We start from the raw sequence: 18,004 nt of genomic DNA on the forward strand, positions 1-18,004 counted from the left end.
TATAGGAAAATACAAAGTCCTGTTATGGTTTTAAAACCATCAAAATTTCAAAGAAATAGGTTTAAAATCCTGAAAAAACAAGGGTAATAACTCCTCCAAATACTGCTGTCAAGAAAAACACTTTCATATCACAGTTGTAAAGCCTACCAAATATTTGAGAGTGATGAGTTGATATGAGAAGAGAAATCGTTGCAACAAAAAGGTTTTCAAGTGCGAAAGATGACTGGTGAAAACAAGTATGAACCGTCACAATTTCTGAGTGACACTAGCATATATAAACAAATCCACAACTTTATTTTTACAAAACCTGAAAGAATTCATCTCTTCTATGGTTTAATATTTTAAAGAACTAAAGAAAGAGCACACTTGATGATCTATAAGTCAAATTCTAGATTTTCAATTTTACCAGTTTTGTGAAATAAAAACACAGATAGCATGCAGTGTACATTATGTTTATGGACTCAGCTGCCAGCATGTTTTCCATTGTGGTGGAGATTTCTTTCAGCTTACAAAAGACATACAGATAGTTTTAAAAGCCAAGATAAAACTATAACAATGTTGTGCAGGTTTTTGCACAATATAATTGATTTCTATTGAAGTTTAAGTGATGTAAATATTTCTTCAGTCATTTTGTTGCCTCTTATTTCCTTCAACAACATTAATTTATGACAGGATTCTCCTTCACCTAACAGTTGATATTTATGCTATAACTTTTGTAGTATAACGGCCCAATTTCCCTGGTCATAGTAACTCTCCCGCACCTGACAATTTTCTAGTCTCTGACACAGAGCCTCGAGTTCTCCCTGTCGGAACACGTGGTAGTATCGATGGAACACAGAGTCACCTCTGTCCTTTACACTGGCCTCTGCCTTGTTCTTTAACTGCCAGGGCACTAGCATGTCCTGCTGTTTAAAATTGGTCCGATTTTTGTGTATTTCTAACATGTTACTACTGCTCTGTATCATGCTAGAACTACATTGATTTTGTGCCTTGTCTGAAGCTTGTCCACAAACCCCACGTTTTTTAGTCACTTCATATTCTGGTGTTTCATGTCTATCAAAAGAAGGCGATGAAAGTTGAACCTCTTGTCTATCATCACACTCTGTCTCACTACTCTTTTTAACAGAAATTATGTTCTCCTTTTCTGCATCTCCTTTTGGCAAGGATTTATTATCAATTTGTTTCACTGTATCTTTTTCTAACAGGTCTGCAGTTGAATCTGTCACCTTGACTTTCTCAGTTTCTGTATCAGTGTCCTTGACATTACCATTCAGAGATCCTGTGACCTTCACCTCTTTTAAATATTTCGATTTTACTTTATGTAGTTCTTGCTCCATCGCCCATACATATATGAGAGCTTTACCTCCAGGACGTAGGATACGCAGCAGTTCTGATATTCCATGCAGTCTTCTCTCCTGGTAACAGAGGTAAAATCTCTTCATTAGAAGATATAGTCTATGTTTCTTAAGCAATTAAACACATTTGATGCATAAGAATGAATACATTAACACATATACCACAATGTATTCACAAGTGGAAACAATATGTTAGCAACATATCTAGGTTATTTCTATTTCAATAAGCAACAGTCCGAGACATCATGTTGTATTTATTTATAAACACACAAATCATGGAAATCAATTACAAGAACTGATACAGTTTTGGCTTATATAGGCAATATGAACACACAAGTAACTTTAAAAGTAAGGATGAGGGGCAGACATTTCAACTAATGTGATGCCCTGGTCAGTCGTTTAATTAAAATAAGCTATTTAGATATTGTGATTGTCTGCAATATCTCTCCAACGTAAAATACTTTTATTTTGAAAAACAAATTCTTCATATCTGCAGACGCACACCAATACTTATGTAAAGTTTCATCAAAATCAGGTGAGTAATCTCTGTGTAACAATGCAAGAAATTAGTTCTGATTTAAGCAAAAGGTCACATGACCTTTTACCTGAAGCACAGAACTATTTTAAGGAAGCTGAAATTAACAGATGGATAGCAGAGGATCATTGTGTCTCCCCACACTAATGTGGAATGTACAGAAATAAACCAACTGACCTTGACCTTCGACTGGGTTACTATGGTTTCATTCTTATTTGATTCTGCTTGATGCGTTTCACAATTTCATAAAGACAATACATCAAAATTTGAATTTGACCTTTGATCTCGACAGACCTTGACCTTTGTTTGGAATACTTCCGCACATGATTCTTACCAAGTTTGATTATACTGTCACAACAACAGTAAACAAAAAAATTACCAAGAGACTATCACATTTGACTGAAACTATTGGTAAGCTTCTTCCAACTGTCTATAACAGTATTTATTTGATAGTTCAGGGTTTACCTCTGTAGAGAGATGATGTAGCACAGCAATACAGATACAAACATCACAGACTCCAGATCTGATAGGTATAGACATGACATCGCTGACGAACACCGGGAAGTCTCGACTTCTGCAGATCTTGGCTAGATTAAAACTCCTATCAGACCCAACCTAAACACACATCAAAATTATGTCAAGACATTAAGGAAATCATCCATCACAGAACTGAATAAGGAAACAACACAAGAGGTTTCAATATGATCTCCAGCTCTTACGTACTGATGAATCACCACTTTGAACTGTACCGTAGTAACATGTTTCATATATATATCTATACATATTATCCACTAATACTAATGCATCCTCATCAATTTCTTTTAGAATAATCATGACAAAACAAACAGAAAATGTCTCAAATGCATTCAGGTGTGAATATTTCTATGTTTTAACCTTTAAAGGAAAAAATTTTTGTAGATTTTTTTTGAAAAATGATCTATCCTGGGAAATGTCAGAGCACAACCATTAAATACACTGTTAAGTTTAAATAACAAAACAAAGATTAATACCTATAAAAAAGTTAATGAAAAATGCAAGCTTCACCTCATATATATCCTTGTTGATACCAAGGTATTTGCCATTGCCACAGCCAATATCTACCAGAATGGACCCAACTGGTTGTGTCCGGATAAAATCTGCAATCCGAGGCCAGGGACTATGGCGAGTGCCACTGAAGTGGTCAGCTATTTCTTCATAAACCTTAAAAAAGTGCTTTGCGTTTGTAGATAAATAGATTATGCTTCACAATGATACTAGATCAAAGTACCTGATGGGAAAGCTTCTTTACCTTCGATTGAAAATTTGAACATTCTTAGTTCACGATATAGTTAGATGTATCTTGCTCTGCAACTGCATACATGTAAAACCAATAAAAACAACCTCTGTCTGATAGCTTCTTAATCAAAATATTTAAGCCTACAAATGGATACACTGTCCTGGTACATGAACATGTGTCTCTTCAACGTTTATTTTTATCTACCTTATGAACATGTGTCTCCTCAAGGGATGCAGCATCTGAAGCTGACTGTGGGAGTATCGTCGGGTTGTGTTGTCTGAAAAATATGATAGCCAAACTTAAAACTTCTGCAAGAAAAACGAAATAATACAATGATAATTTTGAAATGAGACTCATTTTTCAATTTACCTTGACTTCAAAGTCAACAATATAAACAAACTTGGTAGCCCTTCATGCCAACATACTATAGGCCCAATATCAGCACCCTTGGCCTTTTAGTTATTCAGAAGAAGTTGTTCAAAGATTTCAACACATGTAGCCTCTGTGACCTTGAAAGCTGGTCAAGGTCATTCATTTTTACAAACCTGGTAGCCCTTCATTCCATCATGCTACAGGCACAAAATCAGCAACCTGGGCCTTTTGGTTATTTAGAAAAATCATTTGAATGGAAAATTTACGCACAGCAGATGGTGGACAGTGCAAAACAATGGACTGATGGCTATAGGTTATCCTGACACTAGGGTCAGAAGACCTAAAAATTGATCCATTAAGAACACTTGATATAGAAAATATGGAATGGTTAGAGAATAGCTGTTATAAATAGATATTACCTGCTCTCTGTAACGAATGGTATGTGACGATTTATTCTGTCTTTTGGTGGGATGATTTTCCTGAAAGTGTATGAGGTACGGGTACCCCTATGTACAATGGTTAGTCTGCCATCAGGTGTTGGAATAATATCTGATTTGCGTGGCGTGATTCCATGCGACCAAAGGTAACGTGATTCCCCTGTCATTATCAGCAGGCTACAAGGTGGCAACAATACTGACAGGTGCTTACCATTAGGATGACGGAAATCCATTAACACCTTAGAGAGAAAAACATTAATCTGATATAAGGATACCATTGATTTAGCAGTCATAACAATTTTATAGGATCAGTGCCTGATATCAGTGGTAGCCATGTTATAATAATCAGTTGGCCCCATGAATGTATTCTATAATTTTAACACACACATCTTATACCTGTGACTTTTGAAAAGATCAAATTAAATGTTAATACTCTTTATTAAATGGTTTTTAACATTTTTGTTTTTACTCAGGAGACTTTCAAATTTTACAAAAATTTACATTTGTTTACTCAAATTACAAGTAACAGTTTCAACCTTTGTGACCTTGAATAAATATCAATATGATACTTAACCGTCTTATTACAAGTATAGGTAATACAAAGTTGTTCAGGAAAAAAGAGATGGAGGGTATAAAAAGTTGAATGTGAAAACACAAATGTAGAATATATTTCACAAAGCAAGGTGAGAACATTTTTCATACACTTATGTGAGTTTTTTTCACTGTCAAGAATTAAAATTTTATATATGCATGTACCTGTGAACCAAGACTGAGAGACATAATTCCATCCTCAAAAGCAGCAGGAGTATCTACATGAGGAGGTATACCTATAACATAAAAGAAACGATACTTTCTCACTTGGTAATAAGGACAATCAAAAGGACAGCATTATTTCTGCTTTCCATTTTCAAAACCGATTTGTTGGGAACAACGTCAAAGAAAATTTTTAACTTAGAAATGTTTTGATTCTGGTTTAACATTAACGATCTTGTTTGAATTTATCAAAACACAAAAGTTGGTGATAAAGGTCCTTCTTAAGTTATCAGATTCACAAAGTTAATAAGACATCACATGCAACGCATATCTTCTCCAGGTTGATATGCAAAATCCTGAAACAGGTGACTATTGTGAGAGGTAGAGTGAGGATGGCACTAGACAAACTCAGCATTAAATACTTATGTCCATAGAAGCTGATTCTTTTATTCCCTCAAAGACACAACAAGGAGGAATTTAATATAATCTACATCACTTGTCCAGCTAATCACAACCACTTTTTATTCACCAGGAATTCACATTTGTATTTGTTTATCTCTTTTACAAAGAAAATTGCTTACGAAGTAATAATTATCAGTTTATGTACAAGTGTAAATACCTTGTCCTGGCAAATACTTATTCACTGTGACTTGGTCAGGCAGATATTTTATATGGCCTGTTTTTAAGGCTGTATCCAAAAGCTCCCGACACATGGCTGGAACTCCCTGTGGCAGAGGATCATCAACATCTACATCATTGATTCCATATTTGAATTCATAGCCATAATGTTTGACTTCCCTGTGTTTGAGTTCTCTTTGCATACCTGAAAAGTACTGTTTAATGTATTTTTGGACTGTATAAAGTAGTGATGGGAAATTGGTTGAAATCTATTATTGACTTATCTGCTAAAATTGGATAGGGTTTTCAATGTAGTTAATTGATTACTAAATCAGCTGACTGTGCTTTCTATATTCACAGAAGGTGTAGTGATATTGCCTTTCTTTGTAACTTTAAGCTAAAATACCTCACTTACCTAGAATTTGCATTAGAATGAATACTACTGGCAATTAACATCTTTATTATGCATGAATGAATCTTTTTTGCTTAAATACAAGAAAATATTAGGGCACTGATAATTGATTATGAAAAATCACAGATGAGATTAAACCATTAGATAATTGATTACATCTGAACATTGCCCCATTAAATTTAAATAATTTTGATAATATTGATACAATCTTGACTTTCAATATGGGTTTAAGACAGTACTAGGTTAACAGCTGTCGAATAAAATACTTAAACGTGTATATCTGAAAGTACATCTTTCATTGCAATACCGGGATATTTGCTGATACTAAACAACAGAAGGAAGTTACCATGTGATGCCTCTTCATGCCAATCAATAGATTCCAACATTTTCTCCGCATATTCCTGTGTGATGAAGTTCTCTAAAAGGATGAGGCCAGGAGGGAGATCATCTGATGGCGACAGACTCGAGGGAACTTTGGAAAAAAATAGACATCAACATTTATCAGGTAAAATGTATGAAAAAAAAGAAATTATGTACAGAATTCTATCAATAAACATTCCCATCAAGTAGCTTTTCCATATATTACAGAGAGTCATGTTCATTTATATAATTTCAATTTACTTATTAATTATTAAAACTTTCAAAACATTCTGTTACCTTGACTGACATAAGAGATGTATAACTTCACAGGCCACTTTCTATCATCATTTTCTACCAATGTTTTTCCATTTAAGTTTTCATATGCTTTCTCTGCTTCTTCCTCAGTCTGATAACACACAAAAGCATAAGGTTTCTGAGGCATCATTATCACATCCTCAACTCCGCCATATACTTCAAATAACTCTTGAACTTCATCCCTAGAAACACCACTATCAAGCCCTGCATTGTTGACACAAAGAATCTGGAAATAGAAGCAAAATACATATCAATGAACTCACACAGTCAAATCCTTATATGAACTTTACAGAAAAATTTTTTTTATTGAAGATTTAAAAAGGTTATACTTTGGTTAAAAACCTGATCTTGCAACACCCACTGTGAAAGTGTTTTTTCACTTGACTAAATTTTCAATGTTTAAGTAAGATTGAAAATTTCACAGGATTGAGTTTTTGCAATATTGATGTGCATGTAACCCTGGTAAAATACTAGCCGCAATATACCACTCCGCTAGAGAGAACTTCTCTTTAGCTTGATTGGTTCAGCGTCAGACTAGTAAGCCAGGGGTCCCGGGTTTGATTCCTAACGGAGGCATTGAGATGAAAAATGACCTCTGTTACATTGGCGCCCATGTAGGGACCCGGGATTAGTACTTAGCCATGCCCCATCCGCATCACTGTAACCCCTGGAAACTCGAGGACGAGTTATTTCCTGGAGGGGGAGTATGTAACCCTGGTAAAATACTAGCCGCAATATACCACTCGGCTAGAGAGAACTTCTCTTTAGCTCAATTGGTTGAGCGTCAGACTAGTAAGCCAGGGGTCCCGGGTTCGATTCCTAGCGGAGGCATTGAGATGAAAAATGACCTCTGTTACATGTAAACACATATGAAATACTACAGATTAAGCTATACAGGTCTACATTGTCTGGTGAATTCCTGTCTCTACAGGTTAGTGAAATCATGTTTCTTTAGTTATGTTGGCAGATTCTAATTAAACATGTACACTTTTTTAAATCCTTACTTCACTTGGACAGCTCCCAGAATCAATTCATAGACAGAACAAGAAATTTGTTAATATGATATATATGTTATCTAAATTAGACTAAATTTTCACTGGAACTATATTTCACATTGAAATACCACTGCAAAAATTTCAAAAATTATAGCAATGTGAAAATAACTTTTACAGCACATGTACATTGAGACACCGTTACTGGTCTCACCTGTCAATACATTCATATACCAAGTCAAATTAGTATGAGTGTATTGACAGACGAGGCTATTACCTATTATGAAGTGGACAGATAGACCAGTACCTGACACTGAGAAATCAGATATGAAATAAAACTTAGCTGTAAGAGTTGTCATGAAATACTTTACTGTAGTTGTAGAGCATTTTCACTTATTAAATTGACTCTGGAAGTGAATATGGTGTTTCTCATTACTCCTTTGCAATATTTAGCATGTACAATTCAACTGATTTATTACAAACAGTTTATTATTGTGTAAAAGGAGCGGGTCGGTGTGGCTTTTATACAAAATGTTGAATACAGTCTCCGTCAAATCTGATCGTGACGAAGATGCTTCTTTGGCTCAGTTGCATGGTAGAGCCATTGATGAGTACTTCCCCTGTCCTGTCACATTTCTATGGCGGAGACAGGCTTTCACAAACGATCTCGGTGGCACTGTAACCGATGCCATTGAAATACTGGCGAGCTCTCCGACTTGATCTCAATGTGTTATTGATTAGAATATGTATTAATTGTTGATAATCCTGTGACAGTCAACAATTTCACTTTTTAGACGCTTACTTTCGTAGGAATGTCGGAAGCTTTTATTCCATCATGCTTCAACAACGTGTGCTGAGACTTAGCTTGCTTTTTCCGCAACTTTCTCTCCGATTTTGATAATTTCATCATGTTTTGGCCTTCCTCTGCCATGGAGGCTGCCATCTTGATAGTCTCTAAATATACTTTTCGTAACTTTGTTCAGTCTGTTTATGTATCAGAATCTGTATACTTTTTTCTAGAACATTATTAGTTATCTATTTAAGTTCAGGTAAAATTGTATCTAAAAAGGTGACACAGTATTTCTTTCAAAAGGATAATCTTGCTTATAGATTATTTGTATGTGACGTCATTGAAGCAAGTGTGTCCGAAGGAAAATGGCGGTAGCTCTACACTGCAAAACATGGGAAAAATCGGGGAGAACTGAGTTGTAAGTGTCGTAATTAACACCGGATTTTACATTTTCATTTAAAGTGGATATATAAAAAGACGTGTGGTGCAAATTATACCGAAACCCAGGAGTATTACACTATGTTTCAGCATTTTACTATCTTGTCCTTTCATACCGAGATTTCCAATGAAAATCTTAAGAAATTAAGAAAACTGAAGTTTGGTAGTTTACTACTCGTCCATGTTGCCAGAAACTAGTTGTCATCTTGAACGTCTGATGCATTTTGCAATATTTCAAAATAGGTCACGTGCATGCCCGAAACTTCCAATTATGATGCTGAGGTTCACCAGGTCATGTGCTCCAAAAACAACACAATGTCTAGAATAGTCCGAAGGGCTAAATCTATCTGCGATTTTATTTTGTCTTGGTCCCGGACGATAGTCAGATACTTGCGACCCCTGCAAGGGTCGGCATTCAGTGTTTTACAGGTAACTGAATACCGCCAAATCTAACTACAAGGTAGATTTAACTTTACATTCAAACTTGACTATATATATTAAGATAAACGTACACAGCTGAGCCAAACCAGGTTGCGATCATGGTGAGCACAATGAAAAATAGTCGACAAATCTACTGAGTTGTTTAAACCAATGATTTTTGTCAAAGCACACCATCTCTGGTTAGTTGGTTGAATTTCATTGTTGCTGTTTTTGACACTTGCATCCCTTTATCCACATGTTGCAATGGTGAGACATGAAGTTTCCTTAATTCATTCTTAAACTAAACTTGTTTCCATCGCACAATTCATATTAATTGATAGTTACTTAATAAATAGCTAGAGTATGTGGAGACTGAAAATATGTAGCAATGTTAATACTGAACATTTTCGTCAGGTTGGAAAGTAAGGATTATGTAAAGATTCTTTATACACAACCAGGAATTTTAATATGTGACGTTTCGGTGACCAGTACGATCCGTACGCTGTCACCTTCCTCAGACAAATGACCAGTAAAGCATGTACACAAAGATGTGTACGAGTTGTCGTGGAATAGCGTCGATTTCGGACATGCTGACAAGTGCCGAAATGACTGTTAGCGAATAGTAAAACCATTCGGCTACGCTTATTTTATTACTTGGTCATAGATGTGCGAGAGTCTATGAGCCAAACGATATGTCGACGACATTTTAGAAATAATCAAAAAGGGATCACAGAAAGATCTAACTAACCACATAAACACTATTGACACCACTAACAACATCAAGTTTACATGTGAGGAAGAAACCAATTGCGGAATGCCCTTCCTAGACACACTTATAGCCAGAAGAGAAGACGGAACAGTGAAATTATTGGTCTACAGGAAAAAGACCCACACAGACCAATACCTCAACTTTAAATCCCACCACCCTTTACATCAGAAGTTAGGGGTCGTACGCACGTTGCTCAATCGATGTGAGACCATAGTCACAGAACAACAGGACAAAATTCAAGAGCAGAGCCACATCATGAAAGCAATGAAAAATTGTGAATATCCGGAATGGGCCCTTAAACGGGTACAAAAACAGTGTCAAAATAAAGGAAAAAACAGAAAAAGACCTATGAAAGATCAAAACAAAACAAAAATCCAGGTGGTCATCCCATATATAAAGGGTATATCTGAAACCATCCAAAGGATATACCGCAACCATGGCATAGCAACAGCCATGAAGCCCCACAAGACGCTTCGAAATATCCTAGTCCACCCTAAGGATAAGATAACCAAAGAGAATGTCGCAGAATGCATATACAAGATCGGGTGCAAAAACTGTGACGCGTCATATATTGGAGAGACTGGAAGGCGATTCGGGGTTCGCCTTGGGGAGCACCAGAAAGACACCGAAAGACAAGAGGAAAAGAAGTTCACCCGATCAGAGAGGAAGCAGTCGGAGTCCCAGATAAACAAATCGGCAATCACTGATCATGCCATGCAGAAAAACCATGTGATTGACTGGGAAAACTCAAAGGTGCTCGATAGGGAGAACCATCTTCTGAAGCGACAGATCAAAGAAGCCATCTGGATACGCCGCAGCGGGGCAGTTCTGAACCGAGATGAGGGGGCTCATAGACTCTCGCACATCTATGACCAAGTAATAAAATAAGCGTAGCCGAATGGTTTTACTATTCGCTAACAGTCCTTTCGGCACTTGTCAGCATGTCCGAAATCGACGCTATTCCACGACAACTTGTACACATATCACACCTTTGTGTACATGCTTTACTGGTCATTTGTCTGAGGAAGGTGACAGCGTACGGATCGTACTTGTCACCGAAACGTCACATATTAAAATTCCTGGTTGTGTATAAAGAATCTTTACATAATAATGTAGCAATGTTATTATAAAAAAAATATTGCCTGAAATAGAGCAAATATGACCATAACAATCATTTCACTTTCTCTCTTTGCAACCCTGGAACATGTCATGGCAAAATTGAAGGTACAAGTGAAGTAATTTGATTGGTTCCAGAGGGAAAAAAAACTGACAAATCACAAGCTGATACATTCCTTTTGAAGATTACAAAGGAGCGACATCCAACTTCAAAGCCATTACAATATACTGTTATGCGATCTCAATATTTGTTTGTTTTATATCAAAGAATCATCTTAGTCTTTTAGTCTTGTCCGCAAGGTATTGTACACAGAACCTTCAAATTGCCATGACATCAGGAAATTGATAAAACTACCACTGGATATTTATGCAAAGAAAAGATTAAAACATACTTCAGCTTAGTAGTATCAGAAAGCACATTACCATTCTGCATTCTCAAGTAAACAAGGGTAGTAGGCACATTTAAAGTTAAAGAGCAATGTCTACCACTAGTACTAGATTATACCAGGAGTTGTTTACTGTAACAAACTAACAAATAAGGGTTTACATATTTTCATTTTAGTTTGAAGTTGTGTAAAAATTCAGCAGAAAACAATGGTTTATGGAGTCAAGGGCCCAAGTCTCTGTCTCGCACTTTGTATGACCTGTGCTGGCAAGTGATCAAGGGCCAATTAAAACCAGAACAAGCACTTTCTGCCTTAGGTGAAGCATCGGTAAGTCAGTATTTATTGTATCAATTCTTGGTAAGAAATATTAAATTTACAAATCTTTGAAAGTAAAACAAAAAGGTATGAGACACGATTGAATATTCAAAACATTGACCATTCATTTACCATATTTTCCAAGTTATAAGCTGCAGCTTTTTTCCTTTGCGGTCAGGCGTGAAGCTGAATTTGCCATGACTTACAAGAAATTATATGACTATAAGAATTTTGTCAGCATATAACTGCTTTTGCTAATATTTAACAGTACAGACACTGATGCAGATATTAATAAGAAAACCATACGTAACGTCAGGCCCTATACATGTGTGTAGACAATCTTGAAAGGCTACCAAGCGAGAGGAGTTTGATAATTGCTATTTTACATTTTGAAACAATAAAATTTGCAAATGTTTCATTGACAATCTTGATAAATTGCCTTCTGTTGTATGCTATATCAACAAACTTTGGTCAACATAACATGTCGTAAGAAAGGTGCAACTTATATTCTCATGCAGCTAATATGTTGATCAAATAGCAAAAAATTGTTTAAATTTGACTCTGCATCTTACAAACCTATGCGGTTTATAACCTGGAAATATGGTACATATATGGCAATTTTAATCCTTCCTAATTTCAAAGTCGAAGCATAGGAATAGATTTAGGAATCTCTAAGAAGTAATTCCTATTAGTTATGTCAAAAGTTTACGACAGGAATACCTCTTAATAAGAGACATATATTAAGATTTGTTACTCCATATTTACATTATTTGGTTGCCATTATAGGATGCACACAATGGAATTCCCAGTGTTTTGGCTGATGTATTTGGAATTGTTGGTAAGTTCTTGCTAGAAAAAAAATAAGATGTTAAAAAGTCATTCCAGGTGATTATTGAGGAGTGTTTTAAGTACTTAAGTATACATGTAATAACAGTGTATATAAAGGCTCCAGTTAAGTTTTTCCCATAAAAGTTGTGACAATGATAAATACTAAATTATTGGAAGATACCTAGATCCTCCTTTTGTAATGGTTGGGTTGAAGAAAAATATGATTGCACCATGTTTAGTCTTTTGCATACAGGTATTTGTGGCTCATATTTGTCTTCAATTTTGTGTTTCATGTGGGAAGGCTCTTTAATCTGTTTTAATTTTCTAGATGTTGAATCATCAGCCACAGAGGACAAAGTCCAGAGAGAAAGATTTATATCTCTAGTATCATCTTGTGATGTAAGTTTTTGCTAAGAAACATTCTCACATTATACAATTTAAAGTTGACACAGAACTTTCCATTGATTATTAACTACAAAATTGCATTTTAACAGTTTTTGTTAACATAATTAGTTTGTCAAAAATAGAAATGTATGTCCTTGGACCATAATACTACTTGTAAAAAGATTATTTATACTGGCATTGGATATTTTTTCAATTAAGCTGAATTTGCTTTGCTTCCCTAACATCAATTTGTGAATTCTTGAATCAGCAAACTCATTGTCGTCACCAGTGCAAGTTGAGCTCAATAATGTCACAAAAATGACTACATGATCAAATGCTTTTAAAGTCTTAACAATGAATATTACTTCTTTATACATTTTATTACATTGGGATGATTCAAAGCAAATGTGATGATATAAAAATCTGTTAATGAAGTATAAATTACTCTCGGAAAGTATTGATCAGCATTGATTGTATATCAAGATTTGTTATTGATCTATTGTAGATAATTGTACCGCCTGCAGTGCTGAAGGAAAGACTTGACCAAGAATTATTAGAAAGTTGTGGGCTCATTACATCGAAACTACAATTTCAACAAAAATATGTCAAGACTAAAACAAAGTTATAGTAAGTTTTTATATGGTTAAACAATTTCAGTTCTTGGTTTTAGTGATTAGCACTTTTAAAGTGGCATCCTTATGTTTCAAAGTATTGGTGTCTCATTCTAGTGCAATATTAATGACTCTCCTTGGCACAGTATTGTCATATTACCTTGCTTGTCAAGGCATGTCTACAGATTTTACTATTGTAAGTTTTTAGTCCCTTTTGAAGTGGTCTCCGATAAAAGCATCAAATCAATATGAACAATACAAATCTAAAATCTATAAATATTTTTCGTTGGCAATTGGATTGCAGCAAGAACTGTCCTTAGGTTTAACTCAGTTAAATTTGAATGTTGAATAATGTTCAAATTGAAGAATGAAATTGCATATTTTGAAAAAAAGAACAAAATGGCAGAAATATTAATTTCTTAGTTCATTTGCTTTCTGTCATCTGTTTTGAAGCTAAAAACAAAAGTCTTGTTACTAATGTTTTTCCTAGATGAATAAAAACAAAAATTCTGAAATTTAGCGTTACAAGCTATTTATCCTTTCTACAGGAATATTCTTTTTATTACCATAAAACTGTGGCATTCAACTGGCCCTTAACATTTAGCAATTTCAGAAGTCAAATTACAAATATTAAGGGTCAAAACATATGTGACATAGATTGGTTAATGTAATGTGCAGAACCAACTTGGTTCAATTACATCAGTGTGGACAACTTGCTTCACTTCTACAAACTGAACCCTCCCTATACCAGACAAATATTCATGTCCCATGCATCCTCAGTTTGGAGAAGTTTGACTATAAAGATAACTTACCTGTCTCATCTTGTTTTGTTAAAACCGACCCAAAATCAAAAATATAATGAAAAAAAATTTGCCTAATATTTTGTGTTGTTACAGAAGTTGGGAACTAATTATGGTGTAAAGACACAACATGGATCTATCTATTCAATAGGTTGAGCAATGGCTTTTTTTGATGAAACAATTTAGCAGATAATCATTTTCAGATACAAGTTTACCCTTATTCTGACGCCCTGTATTTGCTTTTTTAGCTACAAACAACAAAAGTTCAACCTACTGCGTGAAGAAAGTGAAGGATATGCAAAGCTTGTCACTGAACTTAATCAAGAGATCACAGACAAGACAACTTACACACAGGTGTTAGAGAATCTTAAATCGCTTATAGGTAAGATCAGTCTTTTCATAGCAGTATATGTATATCTTTGAATAGAAATGTTATCTTTACAGTTCAGTTCATAAAAGTGCCTATGAGATTAAACTTCTCCAACAATTTAAAAATTAAAAAAAAAAAACTTTCATACTGTGATAAAGAAAAATGACAATTCAGTCAACACTACTATCGGTTTTTGAAGAAACCTTTAACTTTTATATTTTCTTTGGTGGGATGAATAAAAATAAACTGAAGAATTATGATATTGTAATTTTAGAAGGTTTGATCAGTCCTTACCTTTCAAAAATGTCTTATATGGTTCATGGAACTATGTTCTGGCAATTTTCGTTGTAGGGTGCTTTGACTTGGATCCTAACCGTGTGTTGGACATCTTGTTAGAATCATTTGAGCGTCGTCCAGAACTTGATGATTTCTATGTGCCACTCTTCAAAGAATATGTCACAGAGCAAAAGACACTGTGTCACATCCTTGGTTTCAAATTCCATTTCTTCAAGGCATGTGAACTACTTTCTATTCCTGATATATCATCAGTTTTTAATGATGTGTTAAGATAAAGAGACAAATATTGATGACTGCAGCTGTTTTAATAGTGTAGCTTAATGTTAATATGATAACTTTTGTTTGGCGAATGATCACTTAAACTCTCTTTTCTTTACTCTGTGTGAAGTGTCTTCAGTATACATATCATAAACTTGATAATCTATAGATTTAATGGTCTAAACTACTGACACGTGTGACTTCAACTAGTGATAGGCTAGCATTGAGTTATATACTGACTTTCTGTTACAGGAGGAGGAAACCCCAGCCAGTCTGTACACACTCGCGGCCCATTTACTGCAGAACGGACTGATTGACTTGGACTCCCTCTATCCCCATGTAAGAATTTTTTGGGATGACTAATATGTTGCTGATGTGACAGTAATAACATTACATTTTTAGGAGGAGCAGTTTCTGAATTTATCATTTTGCACTTTTAAAGTGGCATCCTTATCCTTCTAAGTATTGGTGTCTCATTCAAGTGCAATATTAATGACTCTCCTTGGCATAGTATTGTTGTTTTGCTTCAATGCAAGTCAAGGCTTGTCTACAGATTTAACTTTTGTAATCGAAACTCACTTTTAAAAAAGTTCCTGATAAAAAGCTATCTGAACTAGTGGTACTAAATTGTTTCGAGATGGTCCTAAGTTTTAAGGCAGTTAAGTTTTAATGCAGCTTGTTCAAATTGAAGGCATGTTATTGTAGATTTCAAAAATTTATATTTTGTCTATCTTGACAAACCGCTTTTATAATAGTTCTTGATAAAGAGATATCTTAACTAATGGTACTAAATTGTTTGGAGATGGTCATAAGATTTAATGCCGTTAAGTTTTAATGCTGCTTGTTCCAAATTGAAGGCATGCTTTTGTATATTTCAAAAATTCATTTTTTCTTTCTAGACAAACCATCTGGGAGTAATGATGTGATTAATAAGACATTGCTCAATTCACTGGGTTAAGCTCAGGCAATTTTTTGAGAAAGTAACATCAACAAGATTAAGAAAAAAAATCGAATTTGATTTAAGTACAAAATGGAGAAATATTGTTTATGATTGTAGTTGTTATACATTTGGATATTTTTTTAATCTCAATTTTTCACAAAACCAGTTCTGAAGATGTTTTGTGCTTTAGTATTGTTCAAATGATGCCAATGAAACTTCAGAATATTTATTTATTCGTTTATTTAATGACCTTCATTGTCGGGATAATTTTGGTTGGTAGTATTCACAACTGAAACTTTTATGGTATATAATGTTGATTTTGTGGTTCTAGCTATCGCCCCCAGATGCAAAGATTCGGGAACACCATCAAAAGGATATAGATGATGCCAAGGCCTATGCCAGGAAACTAAGTGTTGTAATTCTGTCTGAACGTTCAGAGGACAAAAAGGATGATGATACAGTCAAAGTTGATGTGGTATGTAATGACGAAGATGTTTGATATTTTACTGTGACATCAAAGTGAGTGCAGTGTCCTTGAGGCATCACGTTAGTTGCCAAAATTGAAAACTCCAGTTACCTGTCAGATACCTTGTCTTTAACATCTAAAACACCCTTCTTTCTGATAATGACTTAACATAATGTTGCATTGATCTAACAACAGTTGTTTATGCAGACTCTCATGTTGTCAGTTATGAAAATCAATAAATTATTGCTTTGTAAACCTTGCCTTTTTTGCAGCATGTGACCAACCAGAAGTTGGGATTAATTGAGGCCTTATTGGGACTGGGAGCTTGGAGCAATGCCAAACAGATTCTTGATCGGCTGCCTGAATTCTTTGCCACCACACATAAGCCCATCGCAGTAGCTTTGTGTTCTCTGGTGCATTACATGATGGACCCTGTTTACAGGATGTAAGTAGTACTGGAGTGCATTGTAGTATTTTAGATTGTGACATGTAGTCACCGGTTGATGGCCGTAATGACCATTTTTGTGTTGACGGGCCGTTAAGATTGTAACAATAATAATAAGTAATACCATGAACAGTTTGAGGAAAGATGTAATTTAGTAAATTTAGTAAATTTCAGTAAAGTATCCATCCCTCCTCAAGGCTCTAGAATTTGTTTCAGGATGTCACTGAGAAAACTTATTGAAGAAGTAATAATAAAAACAAGCATAAATACATTCTCCACAATGAATTTATAGGTCAAAGCAGGATCAATTACATGTTCTTGCCTATTAACATCACTGGGATAGGGGTACGTGTCAGAAAGAAGTCTGTCAAACCGTATTCAATATTTAATACCATTGCATTTCAAACCAGCATTGATCAGATTTAATGAAACCAGGCATTTGTTGCTTAAATCAAAAGCATACATATGATTCAATGTTATTCTAGTTTTAATATATTTCTTGATGTGAGAAAACATGTTTTGTAGATGAGTAATACATGAAAAAAATGTACACATAATGAAATAATGACAGTTTCTAGTGCCTTTGAAAAATAATAGAAATTGTAATTAAGAATATGCTGAAAATACAACACTGCAGGGTTGAAAATGTGATATTTAGAATGTTTGGCATTTTTTTAACGGTACACACTGTAGAGTATCAGTTGTAACTCTATGTGGTGTTGTTTGTATAGGAACTCAGGACTGCCAAGTAAGATCCTGAAGAGCAAGGTGCCTGATGGTGGAAGATTCGGCAGCAAGGTGGCACAGGCACATACATTCCGAGACCTACATCAGATGGTGCTGCCAATCATGAGATATATTGGACCATATACTTCCTGTGACCCGATTCTCATGGTCAAAATAATCAGAATGGGCAAGAATTTCATGGGAAAGGTGAACAAAAAAG

The 18,004-nt window shown here is 35.0% G+C and overlaps 2 protein-coding genes across 2 annotated transcripts in view; one reads left to right on the forward strand and one right to left on the reverse strand.

Annotated features, from left to right (window-relative positions):
* Positions 1–438: 438 nt before the first annotated feature.
* Positions 439–8,337, reverse strand: LOC132545559 (alkylated DNA repair protein alkB homolog 8-like). The gene is made up of 10 exons (XM_060209247.1): positions 8,228–8,337; positions 6,416–6,659; positions 6,105–6,230; positions 5,348–5,551; positions 4,732–4,802; positions 3,958–4,214; positions 3,371–3,443; positions 2,935–3,090; positions 2,356–2,505; positions 439–1,415 (listed from the first exon to the last, which is right to left on the reverse strand). Exons 1-10 carry the CDS (start codon positions 8,333–8,335, stop codon positions 705–707), a joined length of 2,100 nt encoding a protein of 699 aa, XP_060065230.1. The 5' UTR covers positions 8,336–8,337; the 3' UTR covers positions 439–704.
* Positions 8,338–13,473: 5,136 nt separating this feature from the next.
* Positions 13,474–18,004, forward strand: part of LOC132545646 (THO complex subunit 2-like) — a 38,317-nt gene continuing 33,786 nt past the window's right edge. Inside the window, 7 exon segments of the mRNA XM_060209342.1 lie at positions 13,474–13,498; positions 14,531–14,664; positions 15,004–15,168; positions 15,463–15,546; positions 16,479–16,622; positions 16,886–17,058; positions 17,790–17,991. Of these exon segments, the coding sequence (XP_060065325.1) occupies positions 13,474–13,498; positions 14,531–14,664; positions 15,004–15,168; positions 15,463–15,546; positions 16,479–16,622; positions 16,886–17,058; positions 17,790–17,991 (927 nt within the window).

Source organism: Ylistrum balloti, unplaced genomic scaffold, assembly GCF_031769215.1.
Source record: "Ylistrum balloti isolate Yb309-2 unplaced genomic scaffold, AGI_CSIRO_Ybal_v1 Utg369850, whole genome shotgun sequence".
Lineage (NCBI taxonomy): Eukaryota > Metazoa > Mollusca > Bivalvia > Pectinida > Pectinidae > Ylistrum > Ylistrum balloti.